The sequence below is a fragment of the Camellia sinensis genome, chromosome 1 (assembly GCF_055761805.1).
Source record: "Camellia sinensis isolate YWXY chromosome 1, ASM5576180v1, whole genome shotgun sequence".
Taxonomy (NCBI): domain Eukaryota; kingdom Viridiplantae; phylum Streptophyta; class Magnoliopsida; order Ericales; family Theaceae; genus Camellia; species Camellia sinensis.
In genome coordinates, this window is record NC_138961.1 from 115,646,805 (window position 1) to 115,662,589 (window position 15,785).

At 34.9% G+C, this 15,785-nt stretch overlaps 1 protein-coding gene across 3 annotated transcripts in view; it reads left to right on the forward strand.

Annotated features, from left to right (window-relative positions):
• Positions 1–9,018: 9,018 nt before the first annotated feature.
• LOC114279903 (DNA primase) overlaps positions 9,019–15,785 on the forward strand; it is a 51,395-nt gene continuing 44,628 nt past the window's right edge. The window contains exons 1-5 of one of the 3 annotated variants that reach the window (XM_028222189.2): positions 9,050–9,212; positions 14,757–14,832; positions 14,969–15,120; positions 15,291–15,454; positions 15,593–15,739. In XM_028222189.2, coding sequence (XP_028077990.2) covers positions 15,061–15,120; positions 15,291–15,454; positions 15,593–15,739 — 371 coding nt within the window. In that variant the 5' untranslated portion in view covers positions 9,050–9,212; positions 14,757–14,832; positions 14,969–15,060. Of the gene's footprint in view, positions 9,218–14,756; positions 14,833–14,968; positions 15,121–15,290; positions 15,455–15,592; positions 15,740–15,785 lie in introns of all 3 variants that reach the window. The other 2 variants (XM_028222188.2, XM_028222190.2) reach the window with 2 other exon arrangements.

Below are 15,785 nucleotides of genomic sequence, written 5' to 3' on the forward strand. Positions count from 1 at the left end.
CTTAGGGACCAGTGGTATCATCAAGATGTATGCTTGCACATGAGTGAGATGAGAAAGTAAAGAAAGCAATCTACTACTTGAGCAAAAAGATGCTTGAATACAAGACCTGTTACACTCTCTTGGAAAATGCTTGCTCGGCTTTGGTTTGGGCCACCAAAAAGTTAAGACACTACTTGTTAGCTTACTCGAAAATTATGGTTTCATGATTAGACCCCATCAGATATCTCTTTGAGAAACCAGCGCTTACCGATAGGCTAACTCGTTGGCTGCTTTTGCTTGTTGAATTCAACCTCAACTATGTCGCTCACAAATCTGTTAAAGGAAGGGTCGTGGCAGAATTTTTGGTTGATCACCCGATTGAAGGAGAAGAAGATATGGATTATTCATTCCCAGATAAAGAGGTCATGCAGATAGAAGAAGTCACTTGGAAGTTGTACTTTGATGGAGCGTCCAATCAATTTGGCTACGGGATAGGTGTGTTGCTTATAGCACCAGATGATTCTCATATCCCTTTAGTTTTCAAACTGGCATTTACACACTTAGTGAAAGAGAATAATTGATTTGTTGATGTGTTGGCAACCCTGGCCTCCATGATAGATATACCAGTTAGGGTTAATATGCACCCAATCTTGATAGAACAAAGATATACACGCACATATGAAATGGTAGCTGCAACAGAAGAGGTTCAAGATGAACACTTGGTACTTTGATATTTGAAACTTTTTGGAAAGAAACACAAACCCACAAGGGGCAAATGCCATGGACAAAAGAGAAATACAACGTCTGGCTACTTGGTTCGTCATCTATGGAGATAAGCTGTATAGAAGGGGGCATCTGGGAATGCATAAGTTGTGTGCAAAGGAAGAAGAGGAAAAATGTATCATGGAATCCATCCATGGAAGAAAGTGTGGAGCCGATATAAACGGTATAATGTTGGACATAAAGATCCTTAGACAGGGATATTACTAGTTAACCATGGAGAGTGATCGTATCGACTTTGTTAGGAGATGCCACAAACGTCAAATCCATGCTAATCTCATGAATATCCTACCCTTAAAACTCTACAACATGACTTTGCCTTGGCCTTTTTTAGTCTAGGGCATAGATGTCATCAGGGCAGTCACACTGAAAGGTTCAAATGAGCATCAGTTTATCTTGGTTGCCATTGACTATTTCACCAAGTGAGTTGAAGCATAATTGTTTTTAGAGTTAAAAGCATTACATGTGGCCAAATTCATTAGGAATAACATCATTTATAGATATGGGGTGCTAAACGAAGTAATTTTAGACAATGACTCACATTTCAGAGGAGAAGTGACAATTCTGGTTGAGAAATATAACATGGCTTTTCACAAGTCATCAACTTACAGGCCACAAACCAATGGAGTCGTTGAAGCTGCAAATATGAACATCAAGACGATTATGTGTAGGATGGTAGAAACCTATAGAGATTGGACAGATAGATTGCCTTTTGCACTTTAGGGATATAAGACATCAATCTGAACATCTATAGGGGCGACCCCGTACTCGTTGGTATATGGAATGGAGGCTGTTTTTCCAATTGAATTAGAAGTACCTTCGTTGAGGATTATGGCTAAATGTCAGATAGCTGAAATTGATTGGCAACAGAATCGATTGAAGGAGCTAATGATGTTTAATGAGCGAAGATTGAAGGCGTTATACCATGTTCAAGGGTATTAATGCAAGGTTGTCAGGGCATTCAACAAAAAGGTCAAATCCAGGAATTTAAGGGAAGGAAACTTAGTGCTGAAGGACAATCGAGCTCCTATTTACGATCTTAGGGGCAAGTTCAGTCCCAATTGGATGGGTCCCTACATCATCAAGTCAATCTGGTCAGGGAGAATAGTCATTCTCATGGATTTGGATGGTTTGGAGTTCTCACAACCAATCAACATGGACAAGCTGAGGAAGTACTATCCTTGAGAGGCTCGTTGGGCCAAAAACCCAGAAGGGTGACCTAGGTAAAAGTGAGGGCATGAAAAACAATGAAAAAAAAAATGAAAAAAAAAACTAAAAAAATTAAGAAAAGCTCGCAAGGTTAAAAACCCAAAAAGATGACTTTGACAAAAGTTAGAGCACAAAAGGAGAGTTTTAATAACTGAGTGTTCCTTACCGTCAGAACTACATGAGGCTTGATTCTTATCTTTGGGATACGTAGGTAGCTTCATCTTGAAGTTCGGTCCTAATCATTTATCAGCTCACTCATCTCGTCCATGTTTGATTGGTGCATCTTTATTTGACTCGACTATCCTATCCATGTTTGATTGGCTCGTCCCATTCGATTCAGTGGTTCTATTTCTCTCTCATGACGGGTTCAATTGCAAGGTAGATTCAGTTGTGCATCTCAAAGGTTGGTTTCATATTGGTCAGGTAGTGGCCATTTGCAAATACAAATTTTGTGGATTGTTAATGAAGTTGACTGATTGTCTCGAAAATTATTTCATATTTTGTAAAATCCAGACCATTCTTTGGACCAAAAAAGGAAAAAATTTTAGTGCTCACAACTTGATTTACATGATTTCAAGACAGAAAGTGGAACAAGCATGCTAATTTACGTCTCATGTTGATTACAATCGTTTAAGTAGAAAAAATAAAAAATAGTCAAAGCGATGAACTAAGGATACAGTCAAGTTAAGTTTTCTGTCTTTCTCTCGTATTCTCAAAAGTCTCCATTTACAATGTTAATCATTCGCCAGAAAAGTGCATAATCGCTGTATAGAACCCTTTAAGTCGGCCGGTTGTCTGGGCAGTTGATCGGTGGTGTTTGTTTTGGTTTTGACTCTTGTTCTACCATGCCTGCAATTTTCTTATGCCACACCCGCAAGTGTTGCGCCCGCAATATTTATAATTACACCCATGATTGTCGCACCCACGGTGTTTCGCATTGCGCTTGCGATGACATTATGTGTCATTTCTATTCCAACAAGTGTCAATTGGTCTGTTTCGTATATGTTTTTCTTTTATTGAGTTTGATTTCTAGTCTGTTAAGGGCTCAATATTCAGTTCAAAATTCATTGAAACACATCCATTCTCAATTATTTCCTTTGAATAGATGCAAAACTACCTTTTTCTTCCCATATCTCACATTATTTCCAAAGGTGTACCTTCATTCTAAAAATATGAGTTATTGATACATGATTTGGTATGTTTTCATCACAAAAGAAGTGAAAATTTTCCCTTAGTTGGCCTCTTTTCTCACCAATCTTCTTATTTTGAATATTGTGCATGAAAAATCTATTTTATAGCCAACTTTCAAAAATTCTAGAAAACTATAGAAAATCATTTGGACCTTGGATTTATGTCAAAAACTTCCTTAAAGAGTTAGCTTTCATGGAAAATTGGTTTCATTGAAAAAGAGTGAGCGGTTTGTAAGAAAATCCAATTTTCGTAACGGTCGACGAATCTGGACAGCGCTGGAGTGTTTCTTAAATAACTAAAAATCTAGAAAAGCTATCCCATTTCGAAATAATTTTCTGAAAACTAGATAAAATTCTCTACGAACCATAGGAAGGCCAAGTTCGGGAAAAATCTGAGATAGCCCTTTTGATTTTAATCTTTAAGTGGTACTGAATTTGGAAATTTAGTTTTGCATTGGTGTTCTATGATCTTGTCTTCATGAATATGCTTACTAGTATATGATCATGTCTTGGTATGATATTTTATGTGTTATGGTTATGTTCCTTATCTTCTTCATTTGATGATGCTCATGTTTATGTGGATATTACTATCTTGTTAAGGTATTCTAATTTTAATTTAAGACATCTAACTCAATATAAACCTTAATTGGGGCGGTATTGGATTTTTGATCACTTTAATAATGAAGAGATGATAATGTGTTATGTATGGATTGACGGGACGTGCTCCCTAATTAAAGTTTAAGTCTTGCGCAAACAGTTATCGTGTAAACCCTAGAATGAAACGGATGTATTCGGACTCTTTGTGATGATTTGATTTGGTGAGATAAGGTTGGGTCTAGATGGGACATTCAAGAGGATAAAACTTTTTTCAGAAGGATAAGGTTGGATTTAGGATGATAAAATCTTTTTCTTTTCCCCGTCCCTTTTGAGGTCCACCGATGGCGCTGCGCGGTATGTAACCGTTGCAGGCATCTGTGGTAAGGTCTGCAAAGCACAAAATGGGGAGTTCCAAATAGTCCGGTGCCCAATTCTTACGGTTGGAAGGATGAAATCTCTTTCGGGATTTCTAAATTACTAACATCTAACCTTATAATCCTTTATTATTGAATGATTGTCATGCTTCATTACTTGCTTGTTATAATTGTGATGGTGTATTAGATTGGGAAAAAGAGATGGGGTGTGTGTGCGTTTATTGGGCATTCAAAGCTCATGGCGTTTCATGACAGATATTGAAGAATATTAAACCGGTCAAAACCAAAGTTGAAGTATTTGAAGACGTATGGTTACCCTATGAGAGTTAGGAACTAGTTTTGTAAACACGTTTTGAGATTGTAAGCGATTAATCGCTTGTAGTATTTAAGACATGATTTGTAATTATTATATATATCATTTGTAACCTATCCTTATACTTCGTTAACTCATGTAGTCCTTGTGTTAATATCTTGTTAAGATTTGTCAAAAAGGTAGCTTTGCTATTTAAGGTGGTTGGACTTAGAAGAGGGTTATATTGACTTCTCTTACTTTATTAGGATTTTTCTTGGTTATTAGCCAAATGACTCATTAGTGATGTTTTCTACTCTTGTAACGTTAGATAAACCTTATATTTATTTGTTAATATATTCTTTGATCTTCCTGATTTTTGGGACGTCACAACTAATCTTTACAAAAGATGAGGAGAGTAGATTGGGAACTGTGAATTTTGAGGAAGAGAGAGTAAATATCGGATAATTAAGACTTAAGAATAACAATTTATAAATGAAGGGAAAAAGAGGAGAATAGTTTTGTTTTTTAAAATTAAGTATTTAATTTTTATCTACATGCCATGAAATTAATTAAAGTTCAAAATGAAGGGAAAAAATGAGTATTTTTGCTTTTTAAATCAATTATTGAATCTTTATTTTTGTTTGTAGGATGTGGAATTAATTTTTATAAATTATTTATCGGTTTTTATATGTTTATATATGGGGAGGAACTTTAAAATTCAAATCTCTATCTATAACTCATGAAATTATTTTATTTAAATCAATTATTTAATTTTAATTTTTATCTTTATCTATATAGGCCATGAAATTAATTTTCATAAATATTTTATCAATTTTATATGTTTATCTATAATGAAATTAATTAAAGTTCAAAATGAAGGAAAAAAGAGGAGTAGTTCCGTTTTTCTGAATCAAGTATTTAATCTTTATAGTTATCTGTAGGCCATGGAATTAATTTCTATAAATTATTTATCAGTTTTTATATGTTTATCTATATGGAGGAACTTTGAAATTCAAAACTTTATCTATAAGCCATGAAATTAATTTTTTTTAAACTAATTATTTAATTTTTATTTGTAAGCCGTGAAATTAATTTTTATAAATTATTTATCAGTTTTTATATGTTTATCTATAGGGAGGAACTTTAAAATTCAAATATTTATTTATAAGTCATGAAATTAATTTTCATTTCAATTAATCAAACAATTAGAAAATGAAGGGAAAATGAAAACATGAAAGACAATTAAAGATGGTTGACATGTAGGAAAGAAAAAGTTTTAAAATTATGAGAATTTAGGAATGGGGGAATTACATGTAGGTGAGAAAAAGGAAAAAAAAAAAAGAAAATTACCAGCACATAGGGATGCAAGTGACATTTATACCCCATAATTTTTCATTTACACCGTATCACAGACACACTTACACTTCTCGTGTATTTATAATTTTTTTTTTATCTCTCACCTGTATGCAATTCCCCCTTTAGGAACAGATTTTTGGAATGTTTTGAGAGAACATTGCATTTACTTATATATATATATATATATAGATAATGGTTAAAAATTGACTTTTTAACTTTTTTAATTGTTTCATGTGAGAAGTAATGTGATCCAAAATGAGTTAAATGTTGACTTTTAACTTGTTGCCAGAACACCTCATGGTATAGATAAACATGTATTTAGGTCAAGTTTGGGTACAAAGAAAAAAGTGCACTTATTTCATCTTTTTATCTTTTTTGGGTCACATCAATCAACATCTCCTCTCTACTTTTTCTACACATAATACAAAAAAAGTCAAAAAGTACACTTATTTAGTCTTTCCAAACTAGGCCTTACTAGCATTTAAGTCACACGCGTGATGTGTGTTATTTATTTATTTTTGAAATGGAGAAGGGATTCACTGTTGAAATGGTAAATAGTTTTTATTTATTTTTTTTAACATGGCATTAACTTGCTATTTACATATTTACTCCTTTTTTTATTAAAAAAAAAAACAAAAAAAACACACACACAAAAAAAAAGCTATTTTACACATGGGTATTTTGGAAATTTTTTTTAACTGTAACACTACACAAAAATGTTCACATATAATAATATTGATGCATATAATTTTGTTATTATAGTAAAGACTCAAATATCTTATTTTAGTATAAAATATATAAATAAGTTGTAACCTCTACTTTTATAAGATATGATGTTACTGTTGGGCTTGATGCACAAATGATTGTTATACGGTTTATGAGATTTGTTTTAATTCTTATTTCAATGATCTAAATCGTTCAAATTTTAGAAAATATTGAAAAGAATGTATGTATAACAAATCAAATTAATCGGATATCGATAATATCTTCATCAAAGCACATCTGTATATAAAAAAATATGTACATATATAAAATTGAATATAAATGTGATTTGATGAAGGGGTTATCGATATTCAATTAATTTGATTTTTTTATAAGTATATTTTTCTCAATATTATTTAAAATTTAACAATTCAAATTATCAAAATAATATTCAAAACAAGCCTCAAGAGCTGCACAACAATCATTGATGTACATCAAGTACAATGGGGGTATTTGTTGCAGCTTTTTAGAGCTAACTTATGGTTTTTAGTTTTGAAAAAGTTATTTTGGACTGTTTAGTTACACTTATTTCAAACAGCTTCTGATTCTAACAGCTTATTTTAACTCAAAAAAGCCGATTCTGAGAAGCTGCTTACCCCTTGCTTCTGATTATCAGCTTCTGCTGTGGACATGTTAATTTATGGTTATACTCTTAAATTTTTTTATTTTTTATTTTTTTAAAAATAGAAAAAGACCCAAATGGACTATAGATTATTATTATTATTTTTTATGAGAAATGTAGACAAACAAAAAATAAAAATTAATTGAAAAAGCTATTTTACAGCTTATTTAACAAATACTGCTCAGCAACTCAACTATAATCCAACAGTTACACCAAACAGATTAACAACTTCTGATTAAAGTCATAATCTATAATCTGTTAAGGTATAATCTATAAACTGTTTTAATGGCTATACCAAACGGGGCCAATAGTGACTTCAAATCCACTTTTGCAAGGCATATTCTTTTACAGTGGGATAATTTAATTTTAAGACCTTGTTTGGTGTATATTAAAAAAGTTAAAAAGTTAAAAAGCCACTATCCTATTTAAGTTACATCACCTTATTTAAGTTATATTACCTCTCTACCACATCACTTAAAACTCAACCTATTTACAACCCATATTTCATAAAAAGTCAAAAAGTATACTTATTTAGAACATCCCAAACCACCCCTAAATAATCATCTAAATAATTCTGAAGTTGCAAATAATATTTTGTTATTATATTGTAAATGAAGGCAAAAGGCTTGTTTGGTTTGTATTTTAATATATAATTTTTGATTTTTTTTTAAAATTTAGTTTGGTTCAAATTTTTTGAAATTTTTTTCTAAAATCACTTTGTCTCTCATATACACTAATTAATCACTTTTCTTTCTCCTCTTTCATTCTCAATCATTTTTTATTTCTCACACACATCTACTCAACTACAACAAAATATCAAATTATCTCAAACTTTAAAATTATTTTCAAAATATACAATCAAACAAACTAATTTTTTTTTAAACTCTCCCTAATTTTTTTTTGGTTTGTTTGGTTGTATATTTTGAAAATAATTTTGGAGTTTGGAATGATTTGATATTTTATTGTACTTGAGTGGATGTGTGTGAGAGAAAAAGTGATTGAGAAGGAGAGAAGAGAGAGAAAAAGTGATTGATTGGTGTATAATATAAGGAGAAGCATTTAGAAATTTTTTTGAGAAAATTTATAACTGAACATGTTTTTGGAAATCTTATTCAAAAAATATGTTTCAAAATACAAACCAAACGTATCCTATAATTCCAAATCAAACTGAATCACATTTGACTGATCTAATTTAGGTCTTATTTGTTATAACATAAAAAGGTAAAAAAGTCACTATCTTATTTAAGAGGTTGTTTGTAGTGTTCTAAATAAGTGTACTTTTTATCTTTTTGGACTAAAAAATTGAAGAAAAAAATATGGATGCTTGGGTTAATTTTTTGACTTTTTATAAAAAAATGTGCATTAAAAAATTGTATAAATTAATATATAGGGAAAAATTAGGATTGTGAGTTGTGCAGTCATAATTTTTGACTTTTAATGAATAGTGATAACTTTTTAACTTTTTGAGTAATTTTTTAGTTTTTTGTCTTTTTTGAGAGTTGTCAAACTTGGTCTAAGTCTCATCATCTCTCTATCATATCACTTCAAACCCAATCCATACTCAATTCATATTTCAAAAAAATTTAAAAAATACATTTATTTAGATCATTCTAAACAACTCCTTAATTTGATGGATTTCAAATTTTATGAACTCTTAAAACCAACCAATCTGAGGCCCATTTTGGCAACTCTTTCTCTTTATTTTTACACATTTTCTCAACAAAAAAAAAAAAAAACAAAAAAACAACTAAAAAATCTAAAAAACTAATTTTTAATTTACTTTCCAAAAACCTGAATCATGCAGATTGGTTGGACTATCTAAACGACATCGTTACGATCTGAGCAAATGTGTCTGAGCCCCGATTCAATTTGGTATCTTCCTAAAATCAGTTTCCGCGCGATAAAAAAAAAAAATCTAATAAAAAGACCCAGAACCAGCAGGGGATCATCATCTGTGTATTTGGGGAAAATACAGGAGGGAAAAGATTTTGAAGAGATGGACGACGTCGATCGATTGTTCCAGTGCTTCAAATGCGGCGTCTCTCCTCCTCGTAATGTTCTCTCTCTCTCTCTCTCTCTCTCTCATTACATGGGTCCAATCCAACACAGAAAAATGGTTTTCTTGTACCGGAATATCACTCTCAACCCACTTCACCCACCGGAAATCCCCGGTTTTGTAAGGGTGACTTTTTTCTTTTCTCTTTTTTTCAAGAATAAGGAGTCACCTTTTATGCAATGGGTTTTATATCAAATTGTTTCAAAATACAGAAAGAAAAAAGTTACACCAATCTTGTTAAGGATTTAAAAAATAGTTTTTTTTTTTTTGGATCATATTTAAAAAATAGATTGAGTTTTATAAAATTTGGCATAATTGTATTAGACTTCTTTCAAAATTTAATTTACTAAGGAATGGTTTGGAATGAAAATAAGTGTGTTTTTTGACTTTTTATGAGATATATGTTGGGTATGAGTTGAGTTTGGAGTGATGCGATAAAGAAGTGATGTGACTTAAATAAGATGACGGGACTTAAATGGCATAGTGACTTTTTAACTTTTTAAATTATGGCAAAAAAGATCTTAGTTCATTTATTTATGACTATTTGTTAGTTGTATGAACAAAAAAATTGATGATATTTCTTTAATATTGAAGTATTATTTTATCCTTTTTCATTCTTGTGTTTACCTACAATCTACATTACCTACAATCTACATTAATTACAATTGTTTTAACTTTCCTAAATGAGAGATCAGTGTAATTATATTAAACTTATGAGATTTATTATAGTTAGTAGTAAATAAACTCACAACAAATGGTAAATAGAGTCACATTAAGTTTTTAGTTGTCCTATTAAAAGTGAGCATAATTCGATTTGGTTGATTTAAGAGTAAACCAATGACCAAACGACCAAACTACCTACGGATTCATGAAATTTGAAATCAAATCATAAAAATCTTATAACCAAATTAGACTGAACCAGTAAAATGATGTTCAATCCTAGTTGGAATCACATTTTTCACAATATAATCACAAAATATTACTCACAATTTATTTGAATACATATGTCGGCATTTTGCAGATAAAAGTATTTTAGATGATTGTTTAGAACTAATTCAACTATTACATATGTAAAATAAATTGATGTATATTATTGATTGTATTGTTACAAGATTGTTGTGTATATTGATATTTTGTTATGTTTACAATGATCAAATATATAGAAGAGAAGAAGGTAGTAGGTGAAGTGGTAGGGGATGAAGTGGAGGTGGTAGTGGTAGGTTAGGTGAGGAGGTGAGTGTGTGTGGTAGGTAGTAGTGGGTTAGGTTTAGTGGGTTTAACAGCCCCCCTCAAACTCAAGGAGGTTAGACACAAACCAACTTGAGTTTGGAGAGAGTTACAAAACAGAAAAATAAACTGATAAATAAAATAAAACAGGATAGGAGACACGGTATGGTCGTGTCAGACCGTTGTAGCAGACAGTTTACGGGGTCATGTCGGACCGTTGTAGCAGGACAGTTTACGGGGTCATGTCGGACCGTTGTAGAAGACACTGTGTGGTCGTGTCAGACCGATGTAGCAGACAGTTTATGGGGTCATGTCGGACCGTTGTAGAAGCTTGTGGTGGTGCACCAAGGGGGCGACTTAGGGAGTGCGCCATGGGGTGGCTTGGGTGGTTCGCAGGGTGTGTAACCGTGCTCACCATGATATATGTATAACCCCCCCTCAAACTCAAATAGGTGTGAAGATAGAAACCTATTTGAGGTTGAAACAAAGGGATTGATAAAGCTGGCCGGTGTAGAAGACACTGTATGAGTGTGTATATAGGCTGCCCAAAAGATATACATGGATCTAGATATCGAGCCCTCAAAAGTCGTGCCCTCAAAAGGTGTGCCCGCACCCTAAAAAGGCGTGCCCGCACCCTCAAAAGGCGTGCCATGAAAAGGCGTGCCAGGTTGTCGGCGTCAAGAGGCGCGCGATGCGCGTGGCTGCTTCTGTGTCATGGTCTTTATAAACCGAAGCGGATGAGGCAGAAACTGAGACAGAAAAACTGAGAGAGACCTCTGAAAAATTCTTCGTTTTGCTGAGAAAGAGAGGTCGTTTGGCTGAGAGAAAATGGCCTCGTCTTCCCGTGGACTGCTCACCCTCTTTCCCGATCTCAATGAGTCCACAGGAGAGAGAGCTGGTGCGGTGGCCAGTGAAACTCAACCAAGCGCTTCCGGTTTTGCTCCGTTGAACTTTCCGATGTGGTCTGTGGAGCAAAAAATGGCAGTGCAGTCGGATGTGGAGGCCAATCAGTATACTTTGAAGGCATGTGTGGAGTCCATGACGGCGGTCACAAACTTGTCGCACCGGTTGCAGAGTAGGACAAATGAGGTGCAACAATTAAACTCCCAGCTGGCTCTGCTCCAACGCATGTATAAGGATGTGCGAGCAGAGATAAGCGTGCTAAGGGCAGAAAACAAGGAGCTGAAGCGGAAGGCCACCGTGATGTTCCGATTTGGAGGGCCGCCATATGCTGCAGTGGAGGAGCAGGGGGGAGTGAATGTGCTCGGTGGCGTGAGAAACACGGAGGCAACACCGTCAAGGGCCGCTCAGGACGGGGGCAAAAAGAAGAGACCGGCGGAATAGGCGAAGAAGTGAGGTCGGTTGGTGGCCGGCTGCAGAAAAGAAAACAAAGCTGTTTTTTTTTTTTTTTTTTTTTTTTTTGGAAAATGATGATCGGGGTTGATTCCGGAGATGAATAAAATATGGGTGTTGTGTAAATTTGTAAATTGTTTGATTTTTTTTTTTTTTTTTTTTTTTTTTTTTAATAAAAAAAAGATATATATATATAAAAAAAAAGTGGGGAACAACATGATGTCTACCATCAATGAAGGTTTAGAATAAAAAATAAAGTTTGATTAAAAAATAAAGTGGGCAAAAGGTAGATGGGTTTAAAAAATAAAAAAGAGGATGGGTGTGTGTGCAAGATTGGTTTAAAAAATAAAAAGGAGGATGGGTGTGTGGGCAAAAGGGAATGGATGATATGGCTGCCCAAAAGTGTTTTTATTGTGGTGCATCCAGACTTTGAAAGGTGAAAAATTATAAAATAAATAAAAGTGTTTTTATTGTGTGTCCACCTCAACAAACTCCACTCATTCAAACAAGTGGTCTTAGTATATGTTAGTGCTGCCCAAAAGTGTTTTTATTATGGTGCATCCAGACTTTGAACACACCTCTGTCGACCCCAACGTCGCTGCAGAACTCGTTGATCAACTCTTCGTCCCTCTTCTGCATCTTCCACCCAACTCTCTCTGCCAATTCGTGCATCCTCTCCTTCTGATCCTGCGTGAATTTTGTTCTGAACCGCTTCCCCCCACTGGAATTCGCAGCTGTCGTGCCGGCCGTGGGAGCCATTGATGGGTTGTTTTCTAGCGGTCACTTGATGAGAAAGAGAAGGAGAAGAGGGTGTGGCGAGGATCTTGCCGCCGAAGCTGCACATGAAGCAGACACGTGGCTGGGTGATGGTGGCGTCGTTGATCTTGCCACCGAAACTGGTGTGTGGACGGGTCCAGAAAGGAGAGACGTGAGCTGTGTAGGATAGGAGAGACTGGACCGGTGTAGGATTAAGCAAGGCGTCGGCGAGGCCGCTGACTTGTGGGTGGCGCCGGGGCCGGAGGTGGCGATGCAGACGCTGGGGAGGGAACGGCATCCTTTGCGAGCTGTGAGACCTCTATTGGCACGTGCCGTTCCTGCACAAAAAATTGTGGTGGACTGGAGTACGACCACGAGATGGGTTCATGCACGAGATAGAGAGAGAGCTGGAGATGGGTTGGTTTTGAGCCAGCTAGAGAGAGAGACCACGGTTTGGTGTGTTGGATGGGTTTAAGGTTCGGCCTGAGAAGACTGTGGAAGGAACATGAAGCAGCCGAGTTGAATGAGCTGGGTCTCTTGTGTATGAATGAGTGTATGGTCCTGTGTGAGTCTTAATGCATGTGTGTTGTGGGTTTGCCGAGAGAGAGAGAATGAGATGGCAGTGTGTGTGTGTAGCTCTGATTGTGCTGTGTGGTTGAGATCCGGCGTGCAGAAATAGTTGGAAGATGAGAGGTCCGGCGGGCGGCCAAGGCGAGGCTGCCGCCCGCCGGTGAAGCGAAAATATTAGGTTCTTAACCTAGCTCTGATACCATGTAAAATAAATTGATGTATATTATTGATTGTATTGTTACAAGATTGTTGTGTATATTGATATTTTGTTATGTTTACAATGATCAAATATATAGAAGAGAAGAAGGTAGTAGGTGAAGTGGTAGGGGATGAAGTGGAGGTGGTAGTGGTAGGTTAGGTGAGGAGGTGAGTGTGTGTGGTAGGTAGTAGTGGGTTAGGTTTAGTGGGTTTAACAACATATATGGTAGAATTTTCCCTCATTACATATATCAATCTCATCCACATATATATTCATCTTTGCCCATACTCTCTAACTTCCGACTAGGGTTTTGATTTGGACTGCTTTTCCAAAAAAATAATTTTACATTTCATTGTCTCAAAATTTGTTAATGACAGCTCCAAGTTCAAATTTGAGTAATTAATGTTAGAATAGCATATTATTAGTTGGTTTATTATTCAATTTATATTCTATGCCTTAGGGCTCCCTTTTAATTATTAATCTTCATTAATATAAAAAGGGGATGATATCACAATCATTTCCTAATCTTGGTATTCTCTAAAATTATCAATTAATTAATGTCCTCGTGTGTAAATATGGTATACAGATGTCTGTATTTATATGTGCATGCATTGCATTGCTGGTTCGGTAGTCAGTACATCATTTACTCAAAAAGGTCTCAGCTTTTACCATATTAACCTTCTTGTATGTGCTCTTGCATCATTGTTAGGATTTTACTGAGCCAATGTAGCAAGCATGTGTAATAACAATAAGCCTCCAACATTTGGCATTAATTAATTGTTCTACTTCTACTTGTTTGTGGCTTTAATAATTGTGGGGTATCCCTTGTCCAACTTGGGGAGTTAAATGTTAAACTTCTTTGTCAAATTTGGTGTCTTTGACATAACTGATGTCGTTTCTAGTCTATCTGTGAGCTGCCTAGGAGACATAATGCATTACATTTGAGTGAAAGTCTTTGCAACCCCAACTTAGGCTTTGCGTCGAATTCGATCCTGAAGTGCTAGGGTGATTTTGAACTTTTGGCAAGGAATGAAATGAAATTATTTATTGGGCACTTTACCCCTCTCAATTATGGGCTGTTCTCAATTTGCCCCCCTTAACTAAAAGTCGTTACTTTTTTTGCCTCTTGATCTTTTGATTTGTTTTGTTCTCAACCTTCAACATTCTGTTATGAAATAGGAGGAAAAATTGGCATGTAAGCTGCCCATTCTAATTTTATGTCCAAAATGGTCATTCAAGAGCTGATATCTTTAGTATATGTGAAAGATATGCATATATTTCTCCTCTCCTATGAAGAAAATATGTGAGAAAAATAGGAAAATATGTACATATCTCTCCAATATATGTACAAAAATGCGCCTCTTGAATGAATATTTGTTGTCATTAAATTGGTATGCAACTGATATGTCACTTTTTCATTTTTATTCATAACAGAATGTTAACAAAAGGCTGAGATTGAAACAATTCAGAAGATTAGGGGGGCAAATGTAGCAATTTTTAGTTGAAAGGGGTAAAGTAACAATGGCCCATATTTGAGGGGGGTAAACTGTATAAATTTGTGCTTTTCTGTAAATATGAGAGTTGTTTCCTTGCATGTTTACATGTTTTGATTTTGAGACATTACTGTTATTTTCTGTGTGTTTCAGAGTCAGCTATTAGAGAAAGAAAATCAAACAAACACAAATTGAAGCAAGTCCGTCCAACAAAAGAGTTGTCTGAGTATTCTGATACTCCACCTATGGGATCGCCACAAAAAAGACAACAGCATGCAACAGATGTGCAGCTCCATATGCAGGATGTATGTACTGCAACATTTAAAAAAACCTTGCCCACTCTTGTTAAGTCCCTTGTTGTGCACACAGATGATGGCAGCTATTGTTTCAGTTTGTTGTTCATTCATTACAAATGCCATGTCTTATATGTAGTTTCTGCAGTTATTAACTAAGCTACATATCATTATTTTTTCAGTTTGGTTCAACCACAGTTAAAACAAACAACTTCAACAAAAGGAAGCATCTCTCTCCAGTCATATTCTATGGTTCTCCGCATGGCGTGCCTCCAAAGAGACCATCTCATTTGTTGCGATTGTTACGTGAAATACATGTTGATCTTGCTGAACAGAAAAAACTAAGGTACTTGTTCATTTTCTTGTGATTCTGCTTCTGTCATTATTATTATTATCTTCTTTTATGGTTGTGGCCTTAGTTGGATTTCTTGAATCCTACACTCTTTTTCTTTGTTGGCTTAACTATAGTTTTATTTTTGTCTAGAGAGCAAGTATGGGCTACATTCCCTAGGCAAGACGAGGCCATAAAGTACGCAAAAGAGCATGCACATGTTTATGTTTTCAGTTACCAAGATCATATGAATGGACAAAGGAGGTTCCTTGTTTCAACATATGAAGAGTTTTGGCGGAGGTTTTCTTTGCCAACTTTGTTTTGTTAGAATTCCTTTATGATATTC